Genomic DNA, 26,291 nt, shown 5'->3' on the forward strand with positions numbered 1-26,291 from the left:
TAACCCTAACCCTAACCCTAACCCTAACCCTAACCCTAACCCTAACCCTAACCCTAACCCTAACCCTAACCCTAACCCTAACCCTAACCCTAACCCTAACAACTCTTGTCACACAAGCGAATTGCACTGCAAAAAAAGATTTATTTAACCTCTCTTCTTTCAAATAATCTAATTCCTCGAACTAATATCAATCGCACCCCTCACCGGGAGCAAGAAATAAAGAGAGGGTTGAATATATGAAAATAAAAAACTCAAAGCCGTCAAAACCTTCAACAATCGGAGCCCCAATCTCAAATTACTCCCGCGCACCAAACCTAGTATACCGATAATACTCAACTAGTTAAATAAGCTAAAATTTCCTCGAGAAGACAATATCTAGAAAGGTGGGAAGGGAGTGCTAAAGAAATAATTCCTTACTACAGGAAGAGGTGCTGATCATTTATTGTTCTAAAACTTTTAGGATATGCATTGTATTTCAATAGCATATAATAATACACTACCACTCAATAGCTGTAGAGGTCTCTGAGATCTCTACTAACTGTTCCGCATAACCTATTGACTGAAAAGAGACAGAAACAGAATAAAAAACAAACAAATGGTGAAAAGTCGGCTCCGTAAAGAAACTTGGTGTGCATTTCTCACGAAACTGGCCATCAAGTTCTTCTTGAATCTTCTGGATAATTCCTACACCCGAAAGCTCCAATCATTGACCCCCGCGCTGTTTTGATGGCAACAAGGGTATCTCTTTAGCCTCGCCAGAAACCTCTGAATGATTTATGTAATCAGAGTTGCTCTTGAAAGTCATATATGACCTTAATCCTGTAATTAATTTGGTCTGCTGGATCCCGGATACAGCTCTTGGGATGTAAGGTACACACAAGATCAGGTTGGCGCAGGTGGCCTCACACAGAGAGCAGAGTGCCATAATAGAGAAGAAGTAAGTGGTATCATTTGACGAGAGGAAACGGGTCGCGAAGTACAGTCGCACTATGCCTGCAGCACAACCTCTATTTTAGAGAGATATCGTTAGAAAACTATATTTAAAGACGAGCTTTCGCGCTGTACTTACGTTATGCCAATCAAAAATATGAGACTAATGCCAATTCTTTTCTCCCACGACATGTGCAGCTTCCAGATGGCATTTTGTGCCAGAAGAATTGGGACGAAATCGAGCGCGAGGTTGGTTGCGGCCGACGCGATACTGGCTGCTGGGACACTGAAACGGCAAAACCCACCGATAATTAAGGGATCCCAGTTATGATTGAAAGGAGTGCAATTGGCAAGGTCCATGATGAATATGACGATAGAGAGGCAACAGACGGCGCCGCATGTAGCAAAACAAGCCCAGGCAAATATGCTATGTTTTCGGTTGGGCACAAATATGGTAGTCCATTCCAGCAAGATAGCACATTTGACCAAAGCAATGATCCACAAGTAGAGAAGAGTAGCGAGCCAGCATACCTGTTATATACAAAAAGTTGGTTAGTATTGTAACCGGGAAAGAGAATAACAACATACATATGAGAAAGACGCGATATCTTTCAGACGAATATCCCATTCGTGAACAAGGTACCCAGGCGTCCAGCTCAGTCTATAACTATAATAGATGTAAACCCAATAAAGAGGCTTAACGTTTAGTCAGTGAAGTCACATTTAATGAAGTTCTCGAGTCGATCAACATACAAATGCGACAACTGTCAAGTCTAGTTATAAGTCAGTTTGTACTCTGGAGAATTAAGACAGCATCAATCACTTACAATCAGATACGTGAAATTCCTTTACAAGATACTTCGCAAAGAATCGAGCTAAGTAGCAGATGGCAGAAACGACAACACAAACTGTAATAATCGGAATAGCAATATGGTTGCTGTTTGGAGGATTATCCAAAATAGATACGAAGCCAGTTGGTGCCGGAATTGTAGGCCCCTCTATATCGATAGCCTGCCGTGGGAAAAGCAACGAAGACAGCATGTATAGCATGATAGCCTGAGTATGTAAAACAAAAAATTGCTAATTAATTTGCGAGGTAGCCAAGTGGTTAATGTATGGAGAATATAACAGTCAGGAGAGATACAAATGGCCGCTTGTTGCAGCTAAGTATTTGCAATCAAAATTACAAACTTGTTGATAGAGGCATGGGCTAATATCTGACAAGAGGCATTTCAATCGACTGCCTTGGTTTACATTACGATCTTATTTTCTATTCATTCAGATGGTATCATTGTTCATCCTTCTCTAGGAAGAAATACAACCCAATTTTTGAAACACGAACATTTTGCTTACCCTGCAATCATTCTCTCTTGAAGGATTATGTGTTGCAACGCTTTGGATAGGATTTATCCTTGCGAATATGGGCTATAATTACCTGGGTACTAAGACTGAGGGCCAGTTGCGATACGTTGTAATCAATTGCCAAAAATGATGTATTCTTCGAAAGTAAGATCGTAGACTTACGTGTTTTCTAAATATGTGGTCACCTTGAGCAAAGATTTTCAGACCTCAGGGACCAGGGTTATAATGCTGGTTGTAATGCATGAGCGTATTGTTCGAACAATTAATTTCTAAATGCTTGTTATCATGTTTCTGAAGATGCACAGCGTTTCACTAATGGGTTAGATCCTAAATTCAGAACGGAGATTCTTCTAAATTGATATTTTTGAGTGTGTTTGGGCAGAAATCAATACATATCTGCATGACAGTAGTATTGCATATACTCACCACACAATGAAACCCAGAAAACCAACACTGCGCCGCAACATGCGATGCAGTCGAATACTGCAATGTAACTATTGAGCCATTACTTCGCCGCAAGGATGTTGAAATGACCCAGTACATGCTTTTACAGCGTGATGCTGTTCTTTTTCTCGTACTTACAGATTTTCAAGCTTGAAAACTTATTCTTTCACATTGGACTGTTCTTATCAAGTTCTCTATCACAAGGTACTGAGTTTCTGTCTATTGTATTCTTCTCTAGAACGCGTAGTACTTTTTGTCCTGCGAAAATGACAGTGGCCATTCAAAGAAATTCTGATATCGAGCCAAAAATCGAATCCCCCAGCATTATGGCGATGGTTGAAGAGCCCACTTCTGAAGCACAGAGTCGGGGATGGAATTTCTGGGTAAGTAACTCCTTGCTGAACTTCCTGAATGAAGTTCTCCATGTATTCAAAACTAATACTTTAAAGGCCATCATGACATCAATGGCGGTGTTGAGTCTTTTAGCTGGTTTAGACGCCACCGCTGTATCGACAGCCATGCCATCAATAATCAAGGACTTTGGAACTAGTCAAGGCTTTGCATGGATTGCGAATGCCTACCTACTCACCACGACCGCTTTTACGCCGATATTTGGTCAAGCGGCAGACATCTTCGGTCGCCGTACAACGACACTCATCTCCGTATTAATTTTTGCTGTCGGGTCGGCTATTTCAGGTCCAGCTCCTAATCTCGGTGCACTCATAAGTGGCCGTGCTATTCAAGGCATTGGCTGTGCTGGGATAAATAATATGGTGGAGCTAGTAGTCTGTGACTTGGTGCCCTTACGAGAGCGTGGCAAGTTTATGGGCTTCATCTTTGGCATATATGCGATTTCTACTACAATCGGGCCCTTGATTGGTGGTGTATTTTCGACAAGAGTAACATGGAGATGGATCTTCTACTTAAACCTCCCACTATCTGGGTTGATACTCGCCATGGTCATCGTATCTCTCGGGGCATTGCGAAAGGGATCAAGAGTATCTTTACATTCCCTCAAAAAAATCGATTTTGCAGGAAACGCCATCCTCATAGCTGCCGTAACTTCGATTCTCATTGCGTTGACTTGGGGTGGTGGCCAAGAGCCCTGGTCATCCTGGAGGACGATAGTACCATTAACCCTGGGTCTAGCGGGGATCTTTGTGTTCCTCTTATTTGAGTCTAGAATGTCAGAGCCATCAACACCCCTCCGGCTCTTCGCAAATCGAACATCACTTGCGGGGCTCTGGTGTGCCTTTATCCACAACATGTTGATATTTTGGATTCTATTTATCTTGCCTATTTATTTCCAAGCCGTCCTCAGATGCTCTGCGTTCAGGTCAGGAGTCAACATATTACCCACCGCTGCTGTATGCATGCCATTCACAATAATGAGTGGCGGAATCATGACCAAGATAGGACGTTATCGCCCACTTCTTATGGTTGGATTTTCGGTTTTCCCTATTGCATTTGGATTATTTACGACACTTGACCAGAACTCTAGTACGGGACATTGGGTAGGGTTTCAAATTATCGCAGCACTTGCTATTGGTATTATTATGCCAGTAACTCTGCAAACGGTTTTGACCCCTCTGGCTGAATCAGAAGTCGCTACTGCAACAGCTACATGGGCTTTCATGCGGGGATTCGGAACAATCTGGGGAGCTGCCATACCTCTCTCTATTTTCAACTCTAGGTTTGATTCATTGTTGGTAGCTCGCCTAAACGACGATGAAACTACGCGCTCATTGCTGGAAAAAGGAGGAGCTTACACTTTAGGAGCTGGGGGGTATTTATACTCAGCATTGGGCTTGGATAATAACCCAAGTCTCAAAGCTACTATAAGAGGCATATATGTTGACAGTCTCAAATTATGCTGGCAAGTGGGACTTGCCTTTGCATTATTGGGCTTTCTCCTAACGTTTCTTGCCAAAGAGATGCCTATGCGTACTGAATTAGAAACCGAGTTCGGTTTGGCTGGAGAGTCAACTCAAAAGAGCAATGCAGAAAGCGGAGAAGAGGAGAAGAAGAACGAAGACAAGACAGGGAAGTAAACAGCCGACATTTATTTTAGAATGGCGTGGAAGTATCTGTCATTTCTATGTTGGAACTTTCAGTGGTCAAATTTGTCTCCCTTCGAGTTTGTCTCACTTCGTCATTTGGGAGGGAATGCAAGGGATGGATTTGGGGTATTAATCCATTTCCATAAAGCTGGCGTAATCTTTGCATTTTCTCCACCACCCCCCGCCCCCCCTTCGATCAACCTAATAGCTTATCTCGCGGGGGAGAGTTTTTTGAAGAATTCTATATAATTAACCTTTCTTCATCCAGTGTAATATGTTAAATCTTGTGAAAGTATCCTACTGCATATCGTATTATTGTGAGGCAGAGAAATTCGTATCTGAACACTCTTTTCGAAGAGCTTCTTCCATCCCAAAAAGTGGGACGAGGAACTCGTCCACCTTTTTTATAGCCTGTAGATCAATCAAGTTTAGGCAGTATACGCGCCATGTGGTGGATTGATGACTGTCCTAAGCGATGTGCTCTCACGCGACTGTAAAACTTGAGAGACAATTCGATGTCTAATTGGTATTCAATTTTCGCACAAGATCGGCGAAAAGTACTATACATGCAACGACACTGGGAGCGAAAAGTCCGAGGGAACCAAATCATACGATATGCGGAGCACGGCACATTTTAATCTGCTCCAATTGGGATAGAAAGATCTATCCCGGCGCTTAAACAAATAGACGAGCTGCACGGCATCCAATACAGCAGGTACTCCAAGGGTTGCAATCTACAAATATGCAACCTTTTCTTTAAGCAAACACATGCCGATTTCATATGCATCCAGGCCAAATACTGCCCACGGTTAGTAAAATCTCAAGGAAAATCAATTGATGACAAGCTAGCTTTCTTATCCAACACCCCTGCAGTACAGTGGTCTGGCACCCTTTATAAAACTCATCCTCTAGTTAAAGGACTAATAAAGCCCATTGGCGCGTTTACCTCCGAGCAGCTGTCACAAGGTGCTAATTAGGAATGCAATGATACAACGCCTGTACGTGGTGCATTCTACGAACCTGTGATTAATTTACAGAGCTAAGATTGAATGAGGCTAGAATTGGGCAAAGGTTGTGATTTAGAAATGAGGGGTGCAACTAAGTTATGTTATTTGTCTAGATCATCAAGATCTGAGCCACCTTACATAGTCTTGTAGTGAAGTAGGATGTTGAATGGATCACATAAATAAAAATAGACGTGCGAATTCGTCTTTACCCCCACATTTTCCTTTCCCCATGAATGGCATCAAGCGCTCGGGCTCTCTATGATAATGCATGGTCGTTAATGTTGAACCTTAATGCCCTACTGTATGCTACAAAAGTGGAGGCTTAATCCTAGCGAAAGGTTGTACAAAGTAAGAAGTTCGGAGTAGTCGGCGACGTCGGCATTTTTTAGAAATACCGAGGGCAAGTGGACAATTCTAGATAAGCATTAAAGATAAATATTTCAACTAGTTACACATTTTTTTACTGCGATCGATAGCCCTGATTAAGAGAAGAATAATGATATAAAGAAAAATATCATGATTAACATAAAAGTTAGTGCAACCTAAGCTTAGATCACTTTTGGGTTGTGAAATGACTTCGGAATAGCTTCAAATTTAACCGAAAAGTGGAGAATAATAACAGATAATCCGCATATAGTCCGCGGGTACTCGGAAAATACCCACGGGTACAGACAATCCACTTATCCACGGGTAGGTGGATAATCTGCAGATAATCTGCAGGGAGAGTAATTTCAAGGGGCAGGTTGCGAAACGGATATACGCGGAGCGGATAACGGCTTCAACAGATAATCCATGGGGCATCTGTCATTATCCACTTAAATCCACTATTCCCAGATTTTTTACATAAATTTATGTTGATATTCATACTGATCATTAAATTAAACTAATATTTATGCATTTATGCTTAATTGATGCATACGGATCATTTGCAGATAATTTGAAAGGCTCCACAGATCATCTTAGAGCGGATAGTACTGCTGACAGATAATCCATGGAGCAGATAATTTTTGCGCAGCCTATCAAGGGGTGCAATTATTCAGCAGATGAGACACAACGGCTTGTGGGCCTAGCCCACTAATCAATCTTTATCAATTCATGTCAGGCGAGCCCATGCATGATGAAATGGGATTGAAGAAGAGCCAGAAGATTCTGGAGCAGACATATTCACTGTGCAAAAGATTGTTTTTGTCTCGGCATGAAGATATTCCATTCTGAGATGCTAGCTACTGGTTCTTTCCATACTTAACCCCTAATTTCCTTCATCCTATCGCCTCCAAGCATCATTGTACTAATTATTTTGCCAAATTTACGATCTCACCATCTAGCAAATATGGAGTCTCGTAACCAACCGAGACCAGGGCTCTTGACATGTCGACCCAATCATCTTGATTCTTGATGGCTGCAGGCCAGTCCGGATCAGTCAAGAGCTTCGTGACAGACTCCAAATCAGGAAGCAAGTATTCAATGAAACAATCAAAATCGGCATACTCCCAGGTTGGTCGAAATTGTCCAAGCACCTGCTTCATTTGATCGTTGGGAGCAGCCGGTGTGACGAACTATGATATCTTAGTATTGTAACATTCTGACGAGAAGAAAAGTAAATGCTCACGAGTGAGTATCTGGTAACGCCATACTTCTTGAAAAGTGGCACAGCAAGCGGAATATGCTCCTCGACAATCCACTTGATAAATTCCTCATGGGTATGCTCCGGCTTGCGGTGATGGGTGACAGTGTATTTCAAAGGCTGGCTTTTATTTTGTGCAGGGGCGGTAGACATGTTGATGGTAATCGTTGGCGATCGATATAAGTTAAAGGAGGAGAGTTGTGTTTCCTGGCAAAGAATTTTACCAAAGAGATATCTCGTTGGTATTTATCTTAAAGGTGCCAAGAGACTTTCTGAGTTCCGTGCCCCTTTGTTCTGTGGTGTAACATTGGGAGACACAATTCTCCCAGCCTGGAATAATTGTAGTCCCAGCACACGACCTTCACAAAATGGTCTTGTCATCTAGTTGGGAGTCGCCTCATAGATACATATGCAAAGCACCGGGTTGAGGTTCTAGTGATGGTACGCTAACCACGTTCAATTTGCCTTAAAGTCAATGTACCATGAGCCGATTTATCCGTCAAGCATCTGAAAATTGATGTTGATAATATCCTGCAGAATGATACAGACGCGTACCCTCTGATGTTACACTCGATAACCAGAAATAGATGCACACCTGCGCTGAATATCAGTATCTTCAAGGATGGCACACCATAACTTTGGGCCTGCGCCGCATTTGTGCTTCGAAATAAGTCACAGTCACATCTCCGCCGCAATTTTGCATCTTTTTCAACCAAAATTGAATCTTTACAACATCCAACTTTTTTCTACATCATATTAAAAAATTTCAGGGTCAGAGAGATTCCCACGTTCTCTTTCGTTACTATATGCTTCAATTTTCTTTTTACCTTTTCATTTTTAACATTAGGCAATAGTATCTCTCCATTCCATTTTCTATAATACCTATATAACTAGTGAAGATGCCTGTGATATTCTACAAATGGTGAGAATCAGGTTCTGATATTTCGTTTGTCCAAAGGTTGTTAGAATACAAATTGTATTCTCCATTTTGACAATTCAAATTCAGGTTTCTATATGCTATGTAAGATAAGGGATAACTGTGTATTTGTAGATTACCATTTAGTGAGTATTATAACCACCAATTTGTAACGATCTCATGGAAGTTCATATTGATGAGACATACTCCGTTTTTGAATTCTTGAGGCAGAACTTGAATTAAATCGCCAACTACTTTTGTACTGAATGATAGAATATTCATTCCAGATAGATTTCTGCAACACTACTATAGATACTAGAATGGATGGTGCTGGTTTCCGTTTCACCTCCAGACCAGACAGTTGCTTAATATTTCAATAGAAGATGACTGCCCCTAAGTTCTACATTCACATACACCACATCCAATAAACTTGCCCGTTCGCGACTAATGATCAGCATGGATTAAGCCTACAATCACTTGATCATCCACATAAGGAAACAGCTGCCGGATGCTACATATTGCTTTACCATCAACCCTCAAGTATTTTGTATCATCTCTCAATTTCAGTTGCATTTACCACAGTGCCATCCATTACGATCCTAAAGATTCAAATTACCATTCGAAATATGAAGCACAGAGCAAGTGATTCATTGGAGGCAATTGCCATTGTTGGCAACAGCTGCCGATTACCTGGTGGCTCTCATTGCCCTAGCAAATTATGGGACCTTCTTAAATCTCCCATTGACCTTGTTGCTGAAATTCGGCAGAACCGTTTCAATGCTGCGGGGTTCTATCATCCAAGAGCAGAGCATTCAGGAGTCAGTATTTTTTTTGTATTCTACAATGATATTGAGACTAATATCAGATATGCTAGACATCAAACGTGACGAAAGCCTACCTCCTAGAAGGTGATCCGTGGACCTTTGACAACGAGTTTTTCAAGATCAGTGCAAGAGAAGCGGAGTCAATGGATCCTCAACAGCGTATAACCTTGGAAATCGTTTATGAAGCTATAGAATGCGCTGGATACTCCTTGTCACAGCTCAAAGGATCATCAACAGGTGTGTTTGTAGGACAGATGTCGGACGATTATCGCGATATCGTACTACGGGATCTGGACTGTCACCCGCAGTATGCTGGTACAGGTATTGCTCGTTCTATCTTGGCGAACCGGGTTTCATACGTCTTTGACTGGAATGGACCTTCTATCAATGTAGATACAGCTTGTTCTTCTAGTCTTGTCGCTCTGCATCTGGCAGTTCAATCACTCAGATGCGGAGAGTGTAGTATGGCGGTAGTCATTGGAGTGAACTCAATTCTAAGTCCTGAGGTTTTCAGCTTCTTGTCCAGTGTAAGAGATATTCTACCCTGAACGAACCATGCCAAAAGCTGACTTGATCAAAGCTTCGAATGATTTCTCCAAATGGTCGATCCCGCATGTGGGATATCCATGCTGATGGATATGCTCGTGGTGAAGGATACGCTGCAATTGTTATCAAGACTCTAGAGCGAGCCATTGACGACTGTGACGACATAGAAAGCATTATAAGAAATACTGGCGTCAACCAAGATGGTCGTTCAACAGGTCTTACTGTTCCCAATGCAACTTCTCAAGCTGAACTAATAAAGCTAACATATGCGAAATGTGGTCTGAACTGTAAAATCGAGGAAGATCGCTGCCAATATTTTGAGGCACATGGAACAGGTAACTTTTTCAATCTTCTTTTTACTCAGCTATCATCTTATAGATCACTAAATCAATATAGGAACATCCGCAGGGGATCCAAAGGAAGCAGAGGCCATTAACGCGACTTTCTTTCCAAAGTCACACCAGGGGGAGGTCAATAGCTTGGTCACGACTGAGCGACTAAAAAAAGAGAAAATCTGGGTTGGTTCTATTAAAACTGTTGTTGGACATTTAGAGGGTGCAGCTGGGCTTGCAAGCGTCCTCAAAGTTTCACTTGCTGTTCAAAATGGAATGATTCCACCAAATTTACACTTCAATCAGCTGAACCCAGAAATAGAACCCTATTATGGTGGCTTAGAAGTGTCAAGAAGCCTGCAGAAGTGGCCCAAATTGCCGACTGGGGTACCAAGACGGGCAAGTGTCAACAGCTTTGGTTTTGGAGGTGCGGGGTGGTTGTCCCAGTAGATCCTGACAAACGACTGACTTTTTTCCAGGTACAAATGCCCATGCTATTGTAGAAAGCTGGGATGATAAGTCTAGTGGTATTGAACTTACCTCTGCATCGCCCTGTTGGGGACCGTTTGTTCTGTCGGCAAACTCCCATATGGCTCTTGAAGCTATAGTTTCTTCGCTTTGTGAGACGCTAAAGAGCGACACTGACATTGAACTTCACCGATTAGCATGGACGCTTCAAGTACGACGAACACATTTGGATTACAGAGCTTCTTTTGCGGCGTTTGACAAAAATGAACTTATCACAAGTCTAGAATCTGCAATCAAGGAAAAGCAGCAATACCCTATAGCTACCAAGGTAGTGAAAGCCTCAAAAATCAATATCTTAGGTGTTTTCACAGGGCAGGGGGCTCAATGGGTATCCATGGGGGCCGAACTGTTTTTGTATTCGGCGTCTTTCAGACACACTATTGAGTCTCTCGAGTTAACTCTCAAAGGAATTGTAAACGGCCCAACTTGGTCTTTAACGAAAGAGTTGATGAACAAATACAATCCGGAACGATCTTTGTCAGCAGAAATTTCGCAACCATTATGCACGGCTATTCAGATAGCTTTGGTTGATTTGTTGAAAGTATCTGGCATAACTTTCAGTGCTGTAGTTGGTCACTCGTCCGGGGAGATTGCTGCTGCCTATTCGGCTGATGTTCTAACAGCTGCTGATGCAATTTCAATTGCATATTATAGAGGCTATCATATTCATCAATCCCAAAGTTCAGGGTTAAACTCTGGAAAGATGATGGCCGTGGGAATGACTCCTGAACATGCAGCAGACTTTTGTCTTCAAAAACAATTCTTGGGTAGAATCAGTGTCGCTGCAAATAACTCCCCCTCTAGTGTCACTCTAGCAGGAGATAGCATTGCCATTGATGAAGCAAAAGAGATTCTTGACGAGAAAGCCATATTTGCTAGGATGCTTAAGGTTGAAACTGCTTACCATTCCCATCACATGGAATGTGTTCGAGAGCCATACATTGAATCACTACAGAAAGCTAACATTCTTCCGAAAAGGAAAATGTTTAAAGGCTCCTGCAACTGGTATTCCAGTGTATACAACCTAGGTGATGATCAGAATATGGGTTCTGACGTCTCATTCGAACATACATACTGGGCCGATAACATGACCAGGCCTGTTTTGTTTTCTTCTGCTGTTATTTCAGCAATCAGCAAAGAGCATTTCAACCTTGTCCTAGAGATAGGACCACACCCAGTCTTGAAAGGGCCTACCACTGAGTGTATCAAAGTTGCATCAGATAATGAGATTCCATATCATGGAGTGCTTCAAAGACAAGAAAATTCCGTCAATACGTTCTCTAATGCGCTTGGTTTCGTTTGGAGGAACATTGATTCATCAAATCTATCTGTTGATTTTAAAGCTTTTCAGAAATCTTGCAATGGATCTAAGTGGACAATACCAAGAGTCTACAAAGGTCTTCAGCCATACCCATGGGACCATGATAAGTCTATGCTTAGAGAATCTAAGAAGTCCAAAAGTTGGCGTACACGTAGCACTCCGTTCCATGAGCTTTTAGGCTATCCAAGCTCGAATGGGGATATCCGGGAGCTTCATTGGCGTAATATTCTCAGACTTGCTGATGTAGAGTGGCTGCAAGGCCACCAGTTCCAACACCAAGTCTTGTTCCCAGCTGCTGCCTATTTGGTAATGGCCGTGAAAGCTGCCCTTCATCTATTTGAGCATGCAAAACAGTCCTTTCAATTAGTAGAGTTACAAGACGTCGTGATACATAACGCAATTACCTTAGAAGAGGGTTCCTCCGGAACTGAAACGAATCTTGTTATCAAAGTGGTCGAGGAAAGCTCAACTGGCGCATTAGCCGAATTCTCCTGTCGTTCTAACAACGCTGATACAGGACTTCCAGACTTCAATAAAGAAATCTTTACTGGTCGCGTTGTCGTAAAATTTGATGCTCCCACAGAAGATACATTACCGGGAAGATCGATGCCAAATCTGCCCATGACGGACGTGAACACCAATCGTTTCTACTCATGGATGTCAAAGATTGGCCTACAGTACGCAAAACCCTTTGTGCTAAATTCGATAAAGAGACGATCCAACCTTGCCACGGTCACTGCGGTGGGTAATATGAGCGGTGAATACCCAATTCATCCAGCAACTTTTGATAGCCTTCTTCAGGGACTATTTGCTGCTTTCTCTTACCCAGGAGATGGACGATTGTGGACTACTTACCTCCCGAAGAGCTTCCAACGAGTTCGTTTTGACATATATAAATGCCAGCAAACACGTTATGCCACCGATTTGCGACTCGTCGCCGACTGCTTTATAACAAAGTCATCAGCACGGAACATATGTGGGGATATTGAAGTATTCGGTCAATATGATGGTCAGGCTCTAATTCAAGTTCAAGGTGTAGTCTTTGATTCTCTTGATATTCCTTCGCCAGCCAACGACCAGATTATGTATTGGAAGACTATTTGGAAACGGGAGGCATTTTCTGCGATTGAGTCGGTCAAACAAGATAGTACACAGACAAAGGTTATGGATGATTTCAACCTTCATGAAATATGTGAGAGAACATCATATTTTTACCTGAATCAGCTTTACAAAGAAATTGGGCAAGAGCGAGTGGCATTTTTGGAAGGGAATTTGAAAGAGTTTATGGTTTCTGTTCTCAAATATGTACGCCCGGAGGAACGATCGGCTCCAAGCATTTTTTGGAACGCGCAATGGGAGTCTGATACTCTCGAATATGTCAAGAAACTCAGAGAAAAAGGTTACAGCGGTCAAATCGATTTGGAGCTTATACATCGTCTAGGCGCCAGACTTCCATCCATCCTTCGACAATCAGAGTCTATATCACAGGTATTGAAAGGAAATAACATGCTTGCTACTCTATATAGCGAAGGCCTTGGAGTTTCGCAGACAAATCACCATCTTGGAGCATTTCTAGACTATTTGCTTCATCGATATCCACGCATGCGTATTCTTGAGGTTGGTGCTGGCACCGGTAGCTCTACATCTGTTGCGTTAAAACACTTGAAATTCGAACTTGAGGAATATACTTTCACTGATCTCTCACCCTCGTCTTTTGAAGCAGCTCAGGCTCGCTTCCCAGAACATAAGCAGCTTATGAAGTTTAAGACTCTCGATATTGATCAATCACCGACTGAACAGGGCTTCCAAGAAAACTCGTATGATATTATCATAGCTGCCCATGTTCTTCAAGCAACAAAGTCTGTTTCTGAGGCCTTGAAGCATTGCCGGCAGCTATTGCGACCCGGAGGCTATCTAATTCTCCTTGAACCTGTAAACCAAACAACACTTCGCATTCCTTTCTTACTCTCAACTTCATCGTTACGTTGGTTCAGTCATGAAAATGGTCAGAGCAAAGGCCCCCCAATTACAGAGGTAGAGTGGAATGTACTCTTATTGAACAATAATTTCTCGGGGGTAGATCAAACTCTCAGAGACTTTGAGAGTGATTCTTTGCACACTTGTTCTGTCATGATAAGCCAGGCAGTAGATGACCAAGTTAGGGTATTGAGAGATCCTCTGAAGCGAGCTGGTGGTGTGGTATTCATCAAGAAGTTGCTTGTCATCGGTGGACGTTCTCTGACGGTGTCCAAAATATGCTCGAATATCAAATATCTTCTTGAACCGTTTGTAGAGCATATAGAGATGATTGATAACTTAGAAGACGTTCAAGAGAATGGTGAGAACTTAGGGTGTGTTGTGGTGTGTCTTTCTGGGCTGGAAGAGGCAACTTTTGCGACAATGAACCAGCGACGTGTTTCGGCTATACAGTCACTGTTTCGAGAAGCCAAATACATCATATGGGCAACCCGAGGATGTCGCGCCAATGATCCATATGCCAACATTGCTGTTGGAATTGGTCGCTCGGTCTCACGGGAGATGCCTCATCTCCGGCTCAAGCTCGTAGACATTGATACAATACATCTTCATAGAAATCAACTAGATGCTATCATGTTATCCGAAATGCTGCTTCAGATGATCTGCTTAGACATGCCGAGTTATAATAACATACTCTGGGGCAATGAGGCAGAGGTGGCGGTAGAGGATGGGGCTATTTTGATTCCTAGGGTAGTCCGCGATGACATCTCGAACGATAGCTTCAATGCTTTGAGACGAAATATTACGAGAATCGCATCTCATATCACAGATTCTTTGGTAATATCAAAGGGAGAGAAAGGGGTTATCATCAATGAAATTAAGAGTAATCTAGAGGATCCTAAGATCATTGTGTCTTCGATTCAAGTCTTGTCATCCACATTATTTAGCATCTTTTGCTCGGACGATAAAATGCCGTTTCACCTTTCGATAGGAAACTCCATAAACACGGGAGAGATGTCTCTGACTATTTCGGACGAACATAGATCGACAATCAAAAACCCCGATTATACTTTTAGCTGTAAAGGCAGTTCAAACCCCGATGAGATGCTTCTGGCCATTTTGACAGGTATCATTTACGAAAGTTTATTTTCAAATATCGATGGGACCATCTGGTTCCATAATGTCGATGAATGCACTACTGAAATTATCGAAACTATAGCCAATCGTAAGGATGCCTCTGTGTTCTTAACCACGAGTAACATTGCATCAAAGCTGGTTCTTGCTGGAAGAGTAACCTATATCCATCCAAGAGTCACAGAACGTGAACTCATTCGGTTAAGTCCTTGGAAAACTCTCAAACGGTTCGTAGACATGGGTAATACTTCAGACGAGCTCGTGGAATTGATAGAATCTATTTCGGGTGATAAGTTGAATTTTCATCGGAATTTTCACCGATTAAGCCTGGATCAGCATATCTCCCTGCTGTTCAGTAAGTCCAGTCTTGTAAAAATTCTCGCAGATTACTGTTCTCGACCTGAATTATTATGCGATGTTGGACGACTGGTGGAGAATAATATCATCAAAGTTGGTCTGCTACACAAACAAAAAGGAGACGCAAGCGCGACAAGTATTGTTTCCTGGACTGGTGCTAGATCCGTTCATGTTCAAGTAGCGCCAGCCACTCACGACCGTCTATTCAAGAATCAAAAAACTTATCTTCTTATTGGACTGGCTGGAGAAGTAGGATTATCACTCTGCGAGTGGATGATAAATTGTGGTGCAAGATACCTAGCTATTGCTAGCCGAAATCCCACAGTTCCACCAGAGATACGCAAAGCTTTCGAACAGCGCGGCGCAATTGTTCGAATATTCTCGATGGATGTTGCAAATATGGAGAGCTTGACAAAGGTCCACCACGAGATAGTATCGTCTATGCCGCCAATTGCAGGAGTGGCCAATGGTGCCTTAGTGGTACGTGATCATCCATTCGACGCTATGTCATTTGAAGACCTAGAGACGGTATTCAAGCCTAAGGTAGTGGGAACTCAAAACCTTGACAAATTGTTCTTCTCGACACCACTGGACTTCTTTATTCTCTTTTCATCCATTGCTACCGTTGTCGGGAAGCCGGGACAATCTAGTTATGTTGCCGCCAATCTGTTCATGTCAGCATTGGCAGGACAAAGACGTAAAAGAGGTTTAGCGGCGTCGGTCATGCACTTTGGAATGTTGCTTGGGTTCGGATTTATACATGGACAAACGGGACCACTGCTGGAAGCTCGGTTTCGCCAAGAAGATTGCTGGGCTATTCCAGAGCCTGACTTTCATGCAATATTTGCTCAAGCGATTATCTCTGGTCGTCCAGAAAACAGCTTAGATCCCGACGTTATTGCCGGGCTTGGTACCGAGATTGAAACTCCTTGGCGTGCTATCTCTAGATTCAGCCATTGTCGCGTAATTGGTGAAGATAAGCACTCAATTTTCGGCAATCAACATTACGATAATGAGCAGCAACAGACTCAGAGCACTCAAGATCGCCTGAAAGAATCTCATAATTACAAGGAAGCCTATGCTGTGCTAAAAACTGCAATTGCTGGCAGAATTAGCCTAGCTCTCGGATGTCCTATTGAGAGCGTCGGTGAATATGTTGGATTGATCAGCTTAGGCCTTGACTCGCTCCTCGCTGTCGAGATTCGGTCCTGGATCCTTAAAATACTCGAAGTCGACCTGCCAGTTTTGAAGCTCTTGGGTGGTTCATCTCTGAGCGATATATGTCATAGTGTGGTAGATAAGCTGCCAATCTCTTTAAAAGCATGGGTTCAAGATAATGGAAGCCACCAGAATGAACCAAATCAAGGAATTACTAGCCATCTTACCACATCCTCTCAAGATTCACAGCTAGAGCCCACTATGAGTGATAGAAACAGCTTTGGGGAATCCAGTCAAGAGAGTCTCTCTGAAAAGATATCGACTAAAGAATTTGAAAACCCCTCACATAAATTCTTAGGAAACACTCAATCTGAGAAGAGCGAAGGCCAATCATCAAATGCCAATTACGAGAGAATGGGTGACATGTCTGAATCCCAAGCTCAGTTGTATTTCTTACACGAATACCTCCAGAGCAATGCCTATAATGTTGCTTACTTTGGCCAATTTCATGGTCGTCTTGATGTCCAAAAACTTTCATGGGCCCTAAGGCTAGTCTCAAAGCGACATGAAGCTTTAAGAAGCGCCTACTTCATAGATATCTCCACTGGTCGTCCGGTACAAGCAGTTATGCCCGAGCCTAATATCAAGCTAATACATAAGTTCGAAGCGAAACACGGAGATGAGCAATTCCAGACCCAAATTGAACGGGTAAAAGAGGTCAAATTTGACATAGAGAATGGCGTTGTCATGAAAGTAGCGGTCTTCTCTCATTCTTCATCTTCACATTCTATAATATTCCATCATCACCACATTGCACTCGATGGAGTTTCATGGAGTATTTTCATTGCTGAGCTTGCACAGACGTACTCAGCTGGTTTGAATGGCATAAAGAAATCTATCAGCGCTCAACAGCCTATTGATATGGTCAGAAGAAAATCGACAGAGCTTGCAATTAATAACAAAAACCATGAAGTAGATATGGCATTTTGGAGGAAAGCCTACAGATCTATGCCCTCACAGCTGCCTCTTTTCCCCTTCGCCAAGGTCAAAAACCGCCCTCCTATCAAAGAAAGTGATTACAGAATCAACAGCTCCGATTTTAGACTGTCCCATCAAATGACAGAGCTCATTAAGAAAGTGGCCTTGGAGATTGGCGTTACACCATTTCATTTTTATTTCGCGAGCTTCGCGACCTTTCTTGCACGTTGTCTTGGTGTGTGTGATATTGCTATTGGTATTGTGAACGCAAATAGAACAGATGCCGAGGATATGGAAACCATTGGGTACTTTGTCAACATGTTACCAGTCTATATCTCACTTGGAGCTTCCGAAAAATTTGAAATGATAGCTAAGAGGTCACGCGATGCCATCGCAACGGTCTTCTCTCATCCACACAGACCGAATGATATCATTGACCAACAAAGCTTGTTTCAGGTCGCCATCAATTACCGCAAAGTATCCGTCAGTAAGACAAGCTTTCCCAATGATGGAGAAATTGAATGGGAGGGTGGTGTTGCAGCTGGAAATCCCTACGACTTGCTGCTTAATGTTACCACTTTGCCAGATTGGACCTACATATCTCTTATCACGCAGCAAAGTCTATATACTGCAGCTGATGGTGCACTTCTATTGAAGTGGTATACACGTGCGCTAGAAGCTATTTCTCAAGACCCAGGTATTCAGATAAGCAAGTGTCCAGTCTCCAATGAGTCAGATGTCACAGAGGCTAAAAAGCTGGGGCAAGGTAGTAGGATAGAAGCCCCATGGCAAGGGACACTAATAGATCGGATCGATAAAGTAGCCGCTAAGTTCTCTAATGATCTTGCAATTATAGACGAGCAAGCCGACAATCTTACATATGCACAGATGAGTGGTAGGGCAATTCAGATCATGCGCCGTCTACAAGCTATAACACCTTCTCTTAAATCTGGCTCACGTGTAGCCATGCTCCTTGATCCTGTTGCTGATACTGTTTGCTGTATTCTTGCAATTATGCGATTGGGTTACGTATGGATTCCATTAGACACGCGTAATCATTATCAGCGGCTTAAGGCTGTTGTCGATGAGAGTCGACCACAAATTTTAATGTGTCATGATGGAACGGATGAGTTGGCACATAAAATGAGTACAGAGCTGGACTTCATAACATTGATAAACATTGATGATACTGATGATGTACACCTTAGAGACGAGAACAACATATCTGCACCTGGAGACATTGATAGTGGTAAAGTCAATTATAAAGAACAGGCATCAATGATCTTATACACGAGTGGATCCACGGGTGTACCAAAGGGTGTTGTGCTAACCAATGGAGGTCTGTTAAATCAAATTAATGGAACAACATCAAGTCTTCGTCTTCAACGAGAGATAACATTACAGCAAAGTCCACTGGGCTTTGATCTGATGCTCGATCAAATATTCTTGGCACTCTGTAATGGAGGCACCATAGTCGTGGTAAGCAAATCTGCCCGAGGAGATCCAACGCAAATCGCGGACCTCATTGTAAGGCATGGTGTTACCCTCACACACTTTGTGCCATCTGAGTACATATTGTTGTTGAATTATGGATACCACATCCTCAAGAATGCCGGCTCATGGCGCTATGCAATGTCAGGAGGAGAGAAGCTCAGTCAAGTGTTGCGCAGGGCTTTTAAAAAACTCAACTGCAGTGACCTGCGCCTAGTCAATGTATACGGACCAGCAGAAATTACGCTAGCATGCGCGAGAGGCTTCGTACCATATCTTGAATCTAGTCATTTGCAAGATAGTCAAGACTACCTTCAACCGTCACCAAATTATGATATTGAAATTACCGACACCGATATGACTGTTCTTCCTGTCGGCTTTCCTGGTGAAATTTGCATCTCGGGACCGGGTGTTGGCTTAGGGTATCTGGAGAGACTAGAGGAAACCAATCGCAAGTTTACCCACAAAGAGTCCATTTCATCACCATCGTCATCATCACCATCGACGATCAGATTTTATCGCTCAGGTGATAAGGGTAGGATTTTGCCAGATGGCACACTCGAAGTATTTGGTCGACTGGATGGTGACAGCCAAGTCAAAATTCATGGATTTCGCGTTGAGCTTGACGAAATCGCCAACGCCATTATACAAACATCAAATGGTACAATTGTAAGCGCTGCTGTTTCTTGGAGACCCAGTCAATTATCTGGTATTCTCGTTGCGTTCGTTGTGTTTGATATCAGCTTCGATCAGAGCAAGTCCGAGTATATAGAATGGCTTCAATCTAGCCTTCCCTTGCCGCAAGTCATGAAACCAACCGTTATAGTATCAAGAAAGGCTATACCGATCACCTTTAATGGGAAGACTGATCGAGCAGCAGTAGATAGTATTTCTGTCCCTGATCCCTTGTGTCTCAAAACTACGAACCCCACTCGCGCCTTGAACCGCTGGGAAAATTCGATAAGGGAGATTTGGGAAGAAGTACTCTCATCCCGAATGTTGCACAACTTTGAGGGCAGTCAATTGAGGATAGATCACAATTCTGACTTTTTCCAAGTTGGTGGTAGTTCGATTTTGATGATAAAACTCAAGTACCTTCTCGAGATGAGGTTGAGGGTAAAGATATCCATGCCCGAACTATTTCACACCAGCTCCCTGAGTAATATGGCAAATCTTGTTGCAGATTTCAAAGCTGTTGTCAACGAAAATAATTCTTCGCCTACAATACCGTCATTCTTGGGACCGAAAAATATTGCGCCGATAATAAATTGGGATCTTGAGATTGCAACTATCGTCGATGAACTTCCTCAGCCAACAGAAATTCATTCAATCCCCTCTAGAAGCAGTTTGAACGGCAGCGAAACCCTTATTATAGTATTAACAGGCGCTACGGGATTCATTGGAAAACACCTGCTGTCTTTTCTTGTGGAGAGTCCAAAAGTGGGCCAAGTTCACTGTGTTGCAATACGTCCTGACGCATCAGGAAAACCACGCCATGTCGCCGTCGATAGCGATAAGATAGTTGAGTACACTGGGGATCTATGCGACTTTAATCTCGGTCTTTCAGACGCCCAATTCCTATTTCTATCTGAGCATTCTCATATTATCATACACAACGGCGCAGACGTGTCTCTGTTAAAGACGTACCAGTCTCTTCGTCGTGCAAATGTCATCTCAACACTTACACTTTGTAGGATGGCAGTTCTACGTCGACTGCCCGTACATTACGTATCGACTGCATCTGTAGCTAAGGTCATCCAACAAAAACCTCTTCTAGAAGTTCCTGCATCACCCGCGAACGCCGAATTATTGAACACAGTTGACGGCTATGCTGCTTCCAAGTGGGCCAGCGAAGCTCTATTAACGAAGATTGCTGTTGAATCTGGTATACCCGTATACATTCACCGACTGGCACATGTGATGGGAGAAGACGCATCTGAGCTTGATGCTGTTGGTATGATGACAAAATACGCGCTTCTACTGCACGCATTGCCACGTATTAGAGAAGAGGCTATCGAGGGACAATGGGACTTTGTTGTTGTGGAGACCGTGGTAGATGATCTGGTCAAATTGGCTATGAAATCTGCCATTGATTACGGACATCAATTCACGTCAGAGCCACGAAAAGACAAAAACCGACCTGCTGTATTCGTTAATCACTGCAGCGATGTAACAATCCCTCATTGCAAACTTAAAGAATATCTGGAAACAACTTTTGGCAAGCCCTTGGGAGAGATGGAACTGAAAGAATGGTTACAGCTTGCGCGTGAAAGAGGAATACATCCTTTGATATACGAATTTTTCCTTGCATTTGATGACGGGCGTAGCAAAATGACACTTCCTATGATGTCAAAGGGCTTATAAATATCTTTGTCATTATCACTTTTTCAATTGAATCGTTTTTTCAATATAGTACACAACCTTCAATTCAAAACATAATTCAATTCTGATTCCAGATGATTAAAATTCAATTGATTCTTTATTAGAATCCAATTCAAAGCTTTCAAAAATATCAATATTTCATCGAATTTGGAATGGTGGCATGAAATCGATTTTTTGCCTATGCCACCACTCCCCTGTCAATCCGTGCCGCACACTAAATAATTTCCTTAAAATAATAGTTGGGATTGCTTCAATTGAGTCAAAAGTTTAGTTATAGATTTGAAATAAACTAATGAAATTTTAATTTCACTAATTTGTATAAAAATTTCATCGAATAATTAGAGTTTCTAATGTTGATAATGCTTCTTTTATAACTAGCCTGAGTAATTACAAAAGATTAGATTTAAAAATGAATTTTTATTCAAATTTTATACTAAAAGTGGTCGATTTCTAGGAATTTTCAACTTTTTATTTTCAGACCTCTATAATAACTTTTGAAAAAGTATCAAAAGTAAACTAGTTTTTATTTTAAAAGGCTTTCATAATTCTGAATTGACTATCTCAATATTATATTACAATATTAATTAATTAATATAGAATTCAATATTGAGATATATATTTTTTGATATAAAAACAGTCAATCGCGTAAACTTTATGCCTAGTATCGTACTGTAGAATGTATCGTAGGTGCATCTACTACCTCAACCTTTTGCAATCAGTATGTAATAAAGTGATTCAGACTGACAAGGCCTTACCTCAGGGTTTTCTATAAGTTCCGCTAATTGATCTTGTGTTAGATGAATTTCCCAATACATAACGCCCCAACCATTGAGTGATATATGGGGATTTAATCGGGTCTCTGGTTGAGACCCAAACGATTCGAGTTGTTGTGTAGCGGCATCTACAATATTTCCATCTATTGGATATACTATGTATGGTCTAATAGATCGACCGTTTGAGTCTTTTGGAACTGGACAGCGGCATAAAGCTGGAGCATAAGGACATAATCGTTGATTTGGGTCGTCCAAGGGTAAACTAGATGATAGTTTCAAGGACTCTAATTCCACACTGTCAGATCCGTTCTTATAGTGATAGAGCAAGGACAAATACCGGATGTAGGGTCATTCATTGTTCGTCGCGAAGAAATAGATTATTCGAGGTAAGAATAGAAATAGACAATGATAATGTTAAGTATTAGATTTGATTGTTTAAGTAGGCAGTAATTTTAGGGTAAGTAGGTGGAAGGAGAGAGGGAACGCTCCCCAGGCACCAGCGTGCTGTCGTACACCTACCCATGTCTAGAGAGCCAAATTTATACGATATAATGTAGTAACGCTAATGCACATTGATCAATCAGCACTAATCCTAAAGCTAGAACATGTGGCGTTTATGCTCCTCTCCTTACCACCGGAGTAACTCCCGGGCTGTGTTATTTCCGTCTTTGAGTATCTTCAAAATTTAGAGCTATTCTCTTTTGTTATAGAACTTCCCAAAAAGACCCTCAGATTTTATATACATTAATACAAATCAATGTCGATCTCATGTCTTTTTTCGAAGTCATAAAGCTTATATGCGATAGGGTCTCTTTTTTATAGTATTGAAAGTGGTTTTCAGGTGAATTGTTCGTGCTCGAAGTTCTCCTCCTGTTCTTATGATTTTCTAGAGCAATTATAACCCCTGACGTACAGAGATCGAGTTCCAAAATGTCGAGACCATGATTTAATGTCGATTAGATTGCGGCTGACCTTGAACTTTGTGATTGTTTTTCTAATTTTGATCTTGTCCCATCACATTCTCATAATTCCTGAAAGGGATGGCTTTGTTAGCTTGTGAGATCGTTGCTTTAAATTCATTCATTGATTTACATTGTCTTCTGTCCAAAGGTCAAGATACTCGTGCTAAAAAAAAGTAACGCAAATGATCTGATTCCAAGACGAAGATCCAAATGATCCTATACACATTTTCAACCTCCAATTACGTAAAAACGACAACGTCTTCCAGATCCCCTGTTAAAACTGATGTATCTGATCTTTCCTATACCCCAGCTGCTCCAAGATGCCTCCTTTCCCACTCTTGAACGAGCTAGCCCCCAACAACGCATTCTCCATAGCCGGCGGTCCGCAAACAAAAATCTTCGTCTCCTCTCCCTCCACAGGCCGTCCAGAAACCTGCTCTACCAACTCCCTTGTCACATACCCTTTGCGGTACTGACTTCCATCCACAGGTCTGCTTACCGTATACACAGCTTTGAACCTCCCTCCGAAATTCCTTTCTAACTCTTGGAACTCTTTTCGGAAGAGCACGTCGGCGTCACTGTTAACGCCAAAAATGAGCGTGATTTTGGTATTGTCCGAAGGGTTGGAGAGGATGCCTTGAATGAGTTGGTAGCAAGGCGTTATACCAGCACCACCAGCGATAAGCGTGATGTGCGAATATTGATTAGGTGTCCAACGGTAGGCCTTTAAAGAACCGGCGAAGTAGAGGCTGTCGCCTGGTGAGAGACCGTGGAGGTAGCCGCTGGCTTTCCCGTCTGGGTACTTCTTGACTAAGAGTTCGATGGCTCCGCGTTGATCTAGTAATGAGATTAGCGCTTGATTCGCAAAGGGAATGAAAGGAAATCAAAAGAGATAACGTACCAAGTGGACTCACTGGTGTGTAGGGTCTGACAGTTGGGAAAGTTTTTCCTTTGGGCCAGGTAACCACCAATAAGGAAGCTATTTCGTTGTTAGCAAGCACTACCAGACCGAAAACCGTCCAGAGAACCTACACGTCAACACAAGCCCGCTCTTCGCACCAGAGTTAGGAAACTCGAAACGCAAACGCTTTGTGTTATGGTTCACAGATTCCGAATTCTCAAGCCTCAACGATTGACCAAACCAACTGGAAAATACTGCCGGTGGCTCTAGTGATTCTGGTGATTCTGCATATGCATCATTTATGAAATAGGATCTAGCGGCATACAATCCCACGCCCGCAGTAGTCAGGAGGCCAACAGTCGCAGCTCTCGACCCATGAGATTGGAGGACAGCTCGTGCAGCCATTGCTAGAGATGAGAGGAAGACAGCCGAACTGTTAATTGAGGTTGGGAGACAAGAGGAAACGATGTGTAACTTGACAGTAGCTACTCAATGACAGCTCGAGACACTTGCTCTTTTGGACACAAATGATAAGGTATTTATGGTGCCCTCAGCGGTCACCTGACAGACGCCAATCCGTCCTAATGAGTGAGCGTGCATGTTTAAGAAGTCCGATCGCCGAGACGGGAGACGGGAGACGGATAAGCTAAGAGTCCAAAGCCCGTGCCACTATGCAATTTTGCATTCTTTTATGGAGGTACAGCTAAAACAATTTTAGGTTGGCTCTATTATCAGCGCAAATATCAACGCGAAGTATCAGCTGAATTAGGCAGAAAATAGGACGCCGTTGAACTGTGAAATGTGCAAATAAGCCTTCAAGAGGAAGAAAGATATCTAATCCAGCTAAAACTGCGCACTGACAACAATACATTATAGTAGGGTGAAATGAAATACAACTGGTATTACTCAGCCCATTCAGAGGTTTCTTAGAAGATCAAAATGGCGATTATAAAATTAACATTCTTTCTAGTTTATAAAAGAAGAAACTATAAATATTGAAACTACAATGTCATGTGACTTTCAGGTCACGTTTTACGCGCACACTAAGTCCGAGAGATAGTGAAGTACGACGGAGTTTTAAATGACTCGGTGAATAATAACGGAGCTTAATAATAGTCCGTTATCTCACCCTCAGACCCACGGTGATTACATAGTTTCGGCCTTGATTTCGAGGCAGGAGCCTCCCGAATGTTCACCATAGGGTCTGAAACAATTTGATTCCGACTTTAATATGAATAGTAACAATTCGACTTTTTCTGATTTTTTTAAATAATATTATTAAATCACTCAATTATTGTAGAGCTCTATTATAAGTCTATTATACAAAATTAATTTTTTCATTATTTTGATATAATTTTTATTATTATGACTTTATTTGATTAACTATATACTGTCAGGAGTGATCCACTTTCCCATTGACCCACAAAAGCGTGGAGTATTCCAGATGCTTCTGGAATAGTGAATCTACTATATATACCCAATCAGGTGATCGCTCCCTGACATATACAAATATAGCTTTGAAAGTTGAAAAATAATATTTTTAAATAATAATGTTTCAATAAATCAAATAACCCACCCCTTCCAACATCCATCACTATCATTATTCTAATTAAATATATATCTATTTCAAAAACCCTATCATTTGTTTCATCCTCCTCATATAATCAGAATCTTAAATAATAAACATTATTATTGATTTTGAAAAGGTTAAATACTTTCAACCCTAAATTTCTATCTTCATTCTAAAACCCAATATCTTAAATTAGATTATTGTTAGTGGTGATCATTAAAAAATCATAGGAATAATAATTAGGGCATCTATTTATATACTTTAAGTTCAATTTTAATATTTTACAGGGAGCATTGGCTTTTGTCTGTTAGATTGTACTACCACTGATGTTTTCATTACAGATTTCAGAGTGATTGTCGTTTGCTATAGGCCAACCCTCCCATTCTGATGCTGGACTTCTGTTTCTTTGATCGGCAAGTGCATCCGCTCCCTCGAATTGATGCTTGTGTCGTAGCCATGATTCATTATGATTTTGCATTTGGGTAAGACCCATTATTAGGAAATGAAAGCCAAGCATTTTATTCCCTATATAACCGATATGCTATCGATTTGAAGCCAGATTTCCATCTGTTTTATCTCTAGGACTCGACAGATCGTTGTTTTGAGGCCTCTTTAAACGCCGAATACCTCCGCATCGAACACATGTGAGTTTTAATACATACCTCAGTTTTCTGGTGCTCATAACCTTAATGATCATTAGTTTATAGGAAAAGG

General features: G+C 41.9%; 6 protein-coding genes across 6 annotated transcripts; 2 read left to right on the plus strand and 4 right to left on the minus strand.

The window, feature by feature from the left end:
- Nucleotides 1–106: 106 nt before the first annotated feature.
- BCIN_10g00010 (hypothetical protein) lies at nt 107–2,148 on the minus strand. The gene is made up of 5 exons (XM_024695358.1): nt 1,758–2,148; nt 1,684–1,703; nt 1,519–1,626; nt 1,070–1,461; nt 107–1,007 (listed from the first exon to the last, which is right to left on the minus strand). Exons 1-5 carry the CDS (start codon nt 1,978–1,980, stop codon nt 704–706), a joined length of 1,047 nt encoding a protein of 348 aa, XP_024551152.1. The 5' UTR covers nt 1,981–2,148; the 3' UTR covers nt 107–703.
- Nucleotides 2,149–2,888: 740 nt separating this feature from the next.
- Nucleotides 2,889–5,141, plus strand: BCIN_10g00020 (hypothetical protein). The gene is made up of 2 exons (XM_024695359.1): nt 2,889–3,119; nt 3,186–5,141. Exons 1-2 carry the CDS (start codon nt 3,003–3,005, stop codon nt 4,785–4,787), a joined length of 1,719 nt encoding a protein of 572 aa, XP_024551153.1. The 5' UTR covers nt 2,889–3,002; the 3' UTR covers nt 4,788–5,141.
- A 1,812-nt stretch (nt 5,142–6,953) lies between these two features.
- BCIN_10g00030 (hypothetical protein) lies at nt 6,954–7,824 on the minus strand. The gene is made up of 2 exons (XM_024695360.1): nt 7,413–7,824; nt 6,954–7,359 (listed from the first exon to the last, which is right to left on the minus strand). The coding sequence occupies exons 1-2, from the start codon at nt 7,578–7,580 to the stop codon at nt 7,096–7,098; spliced, it is 432 nt and encodes a 143-aa protein (XP_024551154.1). The 5' UTR covers nt 7,581–7,824; the 3' UTR covers nt 6,954–7,095.
- Nucleotides 7,825–8,661: 837 nt separating this feature from the next.
- Bcpks7 lies at nt 8,662–21,495 on the plus strand. Its single transcript, XM_024695361.1, has 5 exons — nt 8,662–9,161; nt 9,218–9,694; nt 9,748–10,048; nt 10,110–10,472; nt 10,525–21,495. The coding sequence occupies exons 1-5, from the start codon at nt 8,970–8,972 to the stop codon at nt 21,351–21,353; spliced, it is 12,162 nt and encodes a 4,053-aa protein (XP_024551155.1). The 5' UTR covers nt 8,662–8,969; the 3' UTR covers nt 21,354–21,495.
- Nucleotides 21,496–21,866: 371 nt separating this feature from the next.
- BCIN_10g00050 (hypothetical protein) lies at nt 21,867–22,670 on the minus strand. The gene is made up of 3 exons (XM_024695362.1): nt 22,482–22,670; nt 22,127–22,428; nt 21,867–22,077 (listed from the first exon to the last, which is right to left on the minus strand). The coding sequence occupies exons 1-3, from the start codon at nt 22,498–22,500 to the stop codon at nt 22,030–22,032; spliced, it is 369 nt and encodes a 122-aa protein (XP_024551156.1). The 5' UTR covers nt 22,501–22,670; the 3' UTR covers nt 21,867–22,029.
- A 299-nt stretch (nt 22,671–22,969) lies between these two features.
- Bcmcr1 lies at nt 22,970–24,589 on the minus strand. The gene is made up of 3 exons (XM_001545681.2): nt 24,139–24,589; nt 24,008–24,085; nt 22,970–23,943 (listed from the first exon to the last, which is right to left on the minus strand). The coding sequence occupies exons 1-3, from the start codon at nt 24,410–24,412 to the stop codon at nt 23,381–23,383; spliced, it is 915 nt and encodes a 304-aa protein (XP_001545731.2). The 5' UTR covers nt 24,413–24,589; the 3' UTR covers nt 22,970–23,380.
- Nucleotides 24,590–26,291: the final 1,702 nt, after the last annotated feature.

This window comes from Botrytis cinerea, chromosome 10 (genome assembly GCF_000143535.2).
Source record: "Botrytis cinerea B05.10 chromosome 10, complete sequence".
Taxonomy (NCBI): domain Eukaryota; kingdom Fungi; phylum Ascomycota; class Leotiomycetes; order Helotiales; family Sclerotiniaceae; genus Botrytis; species Botrytis cinerea.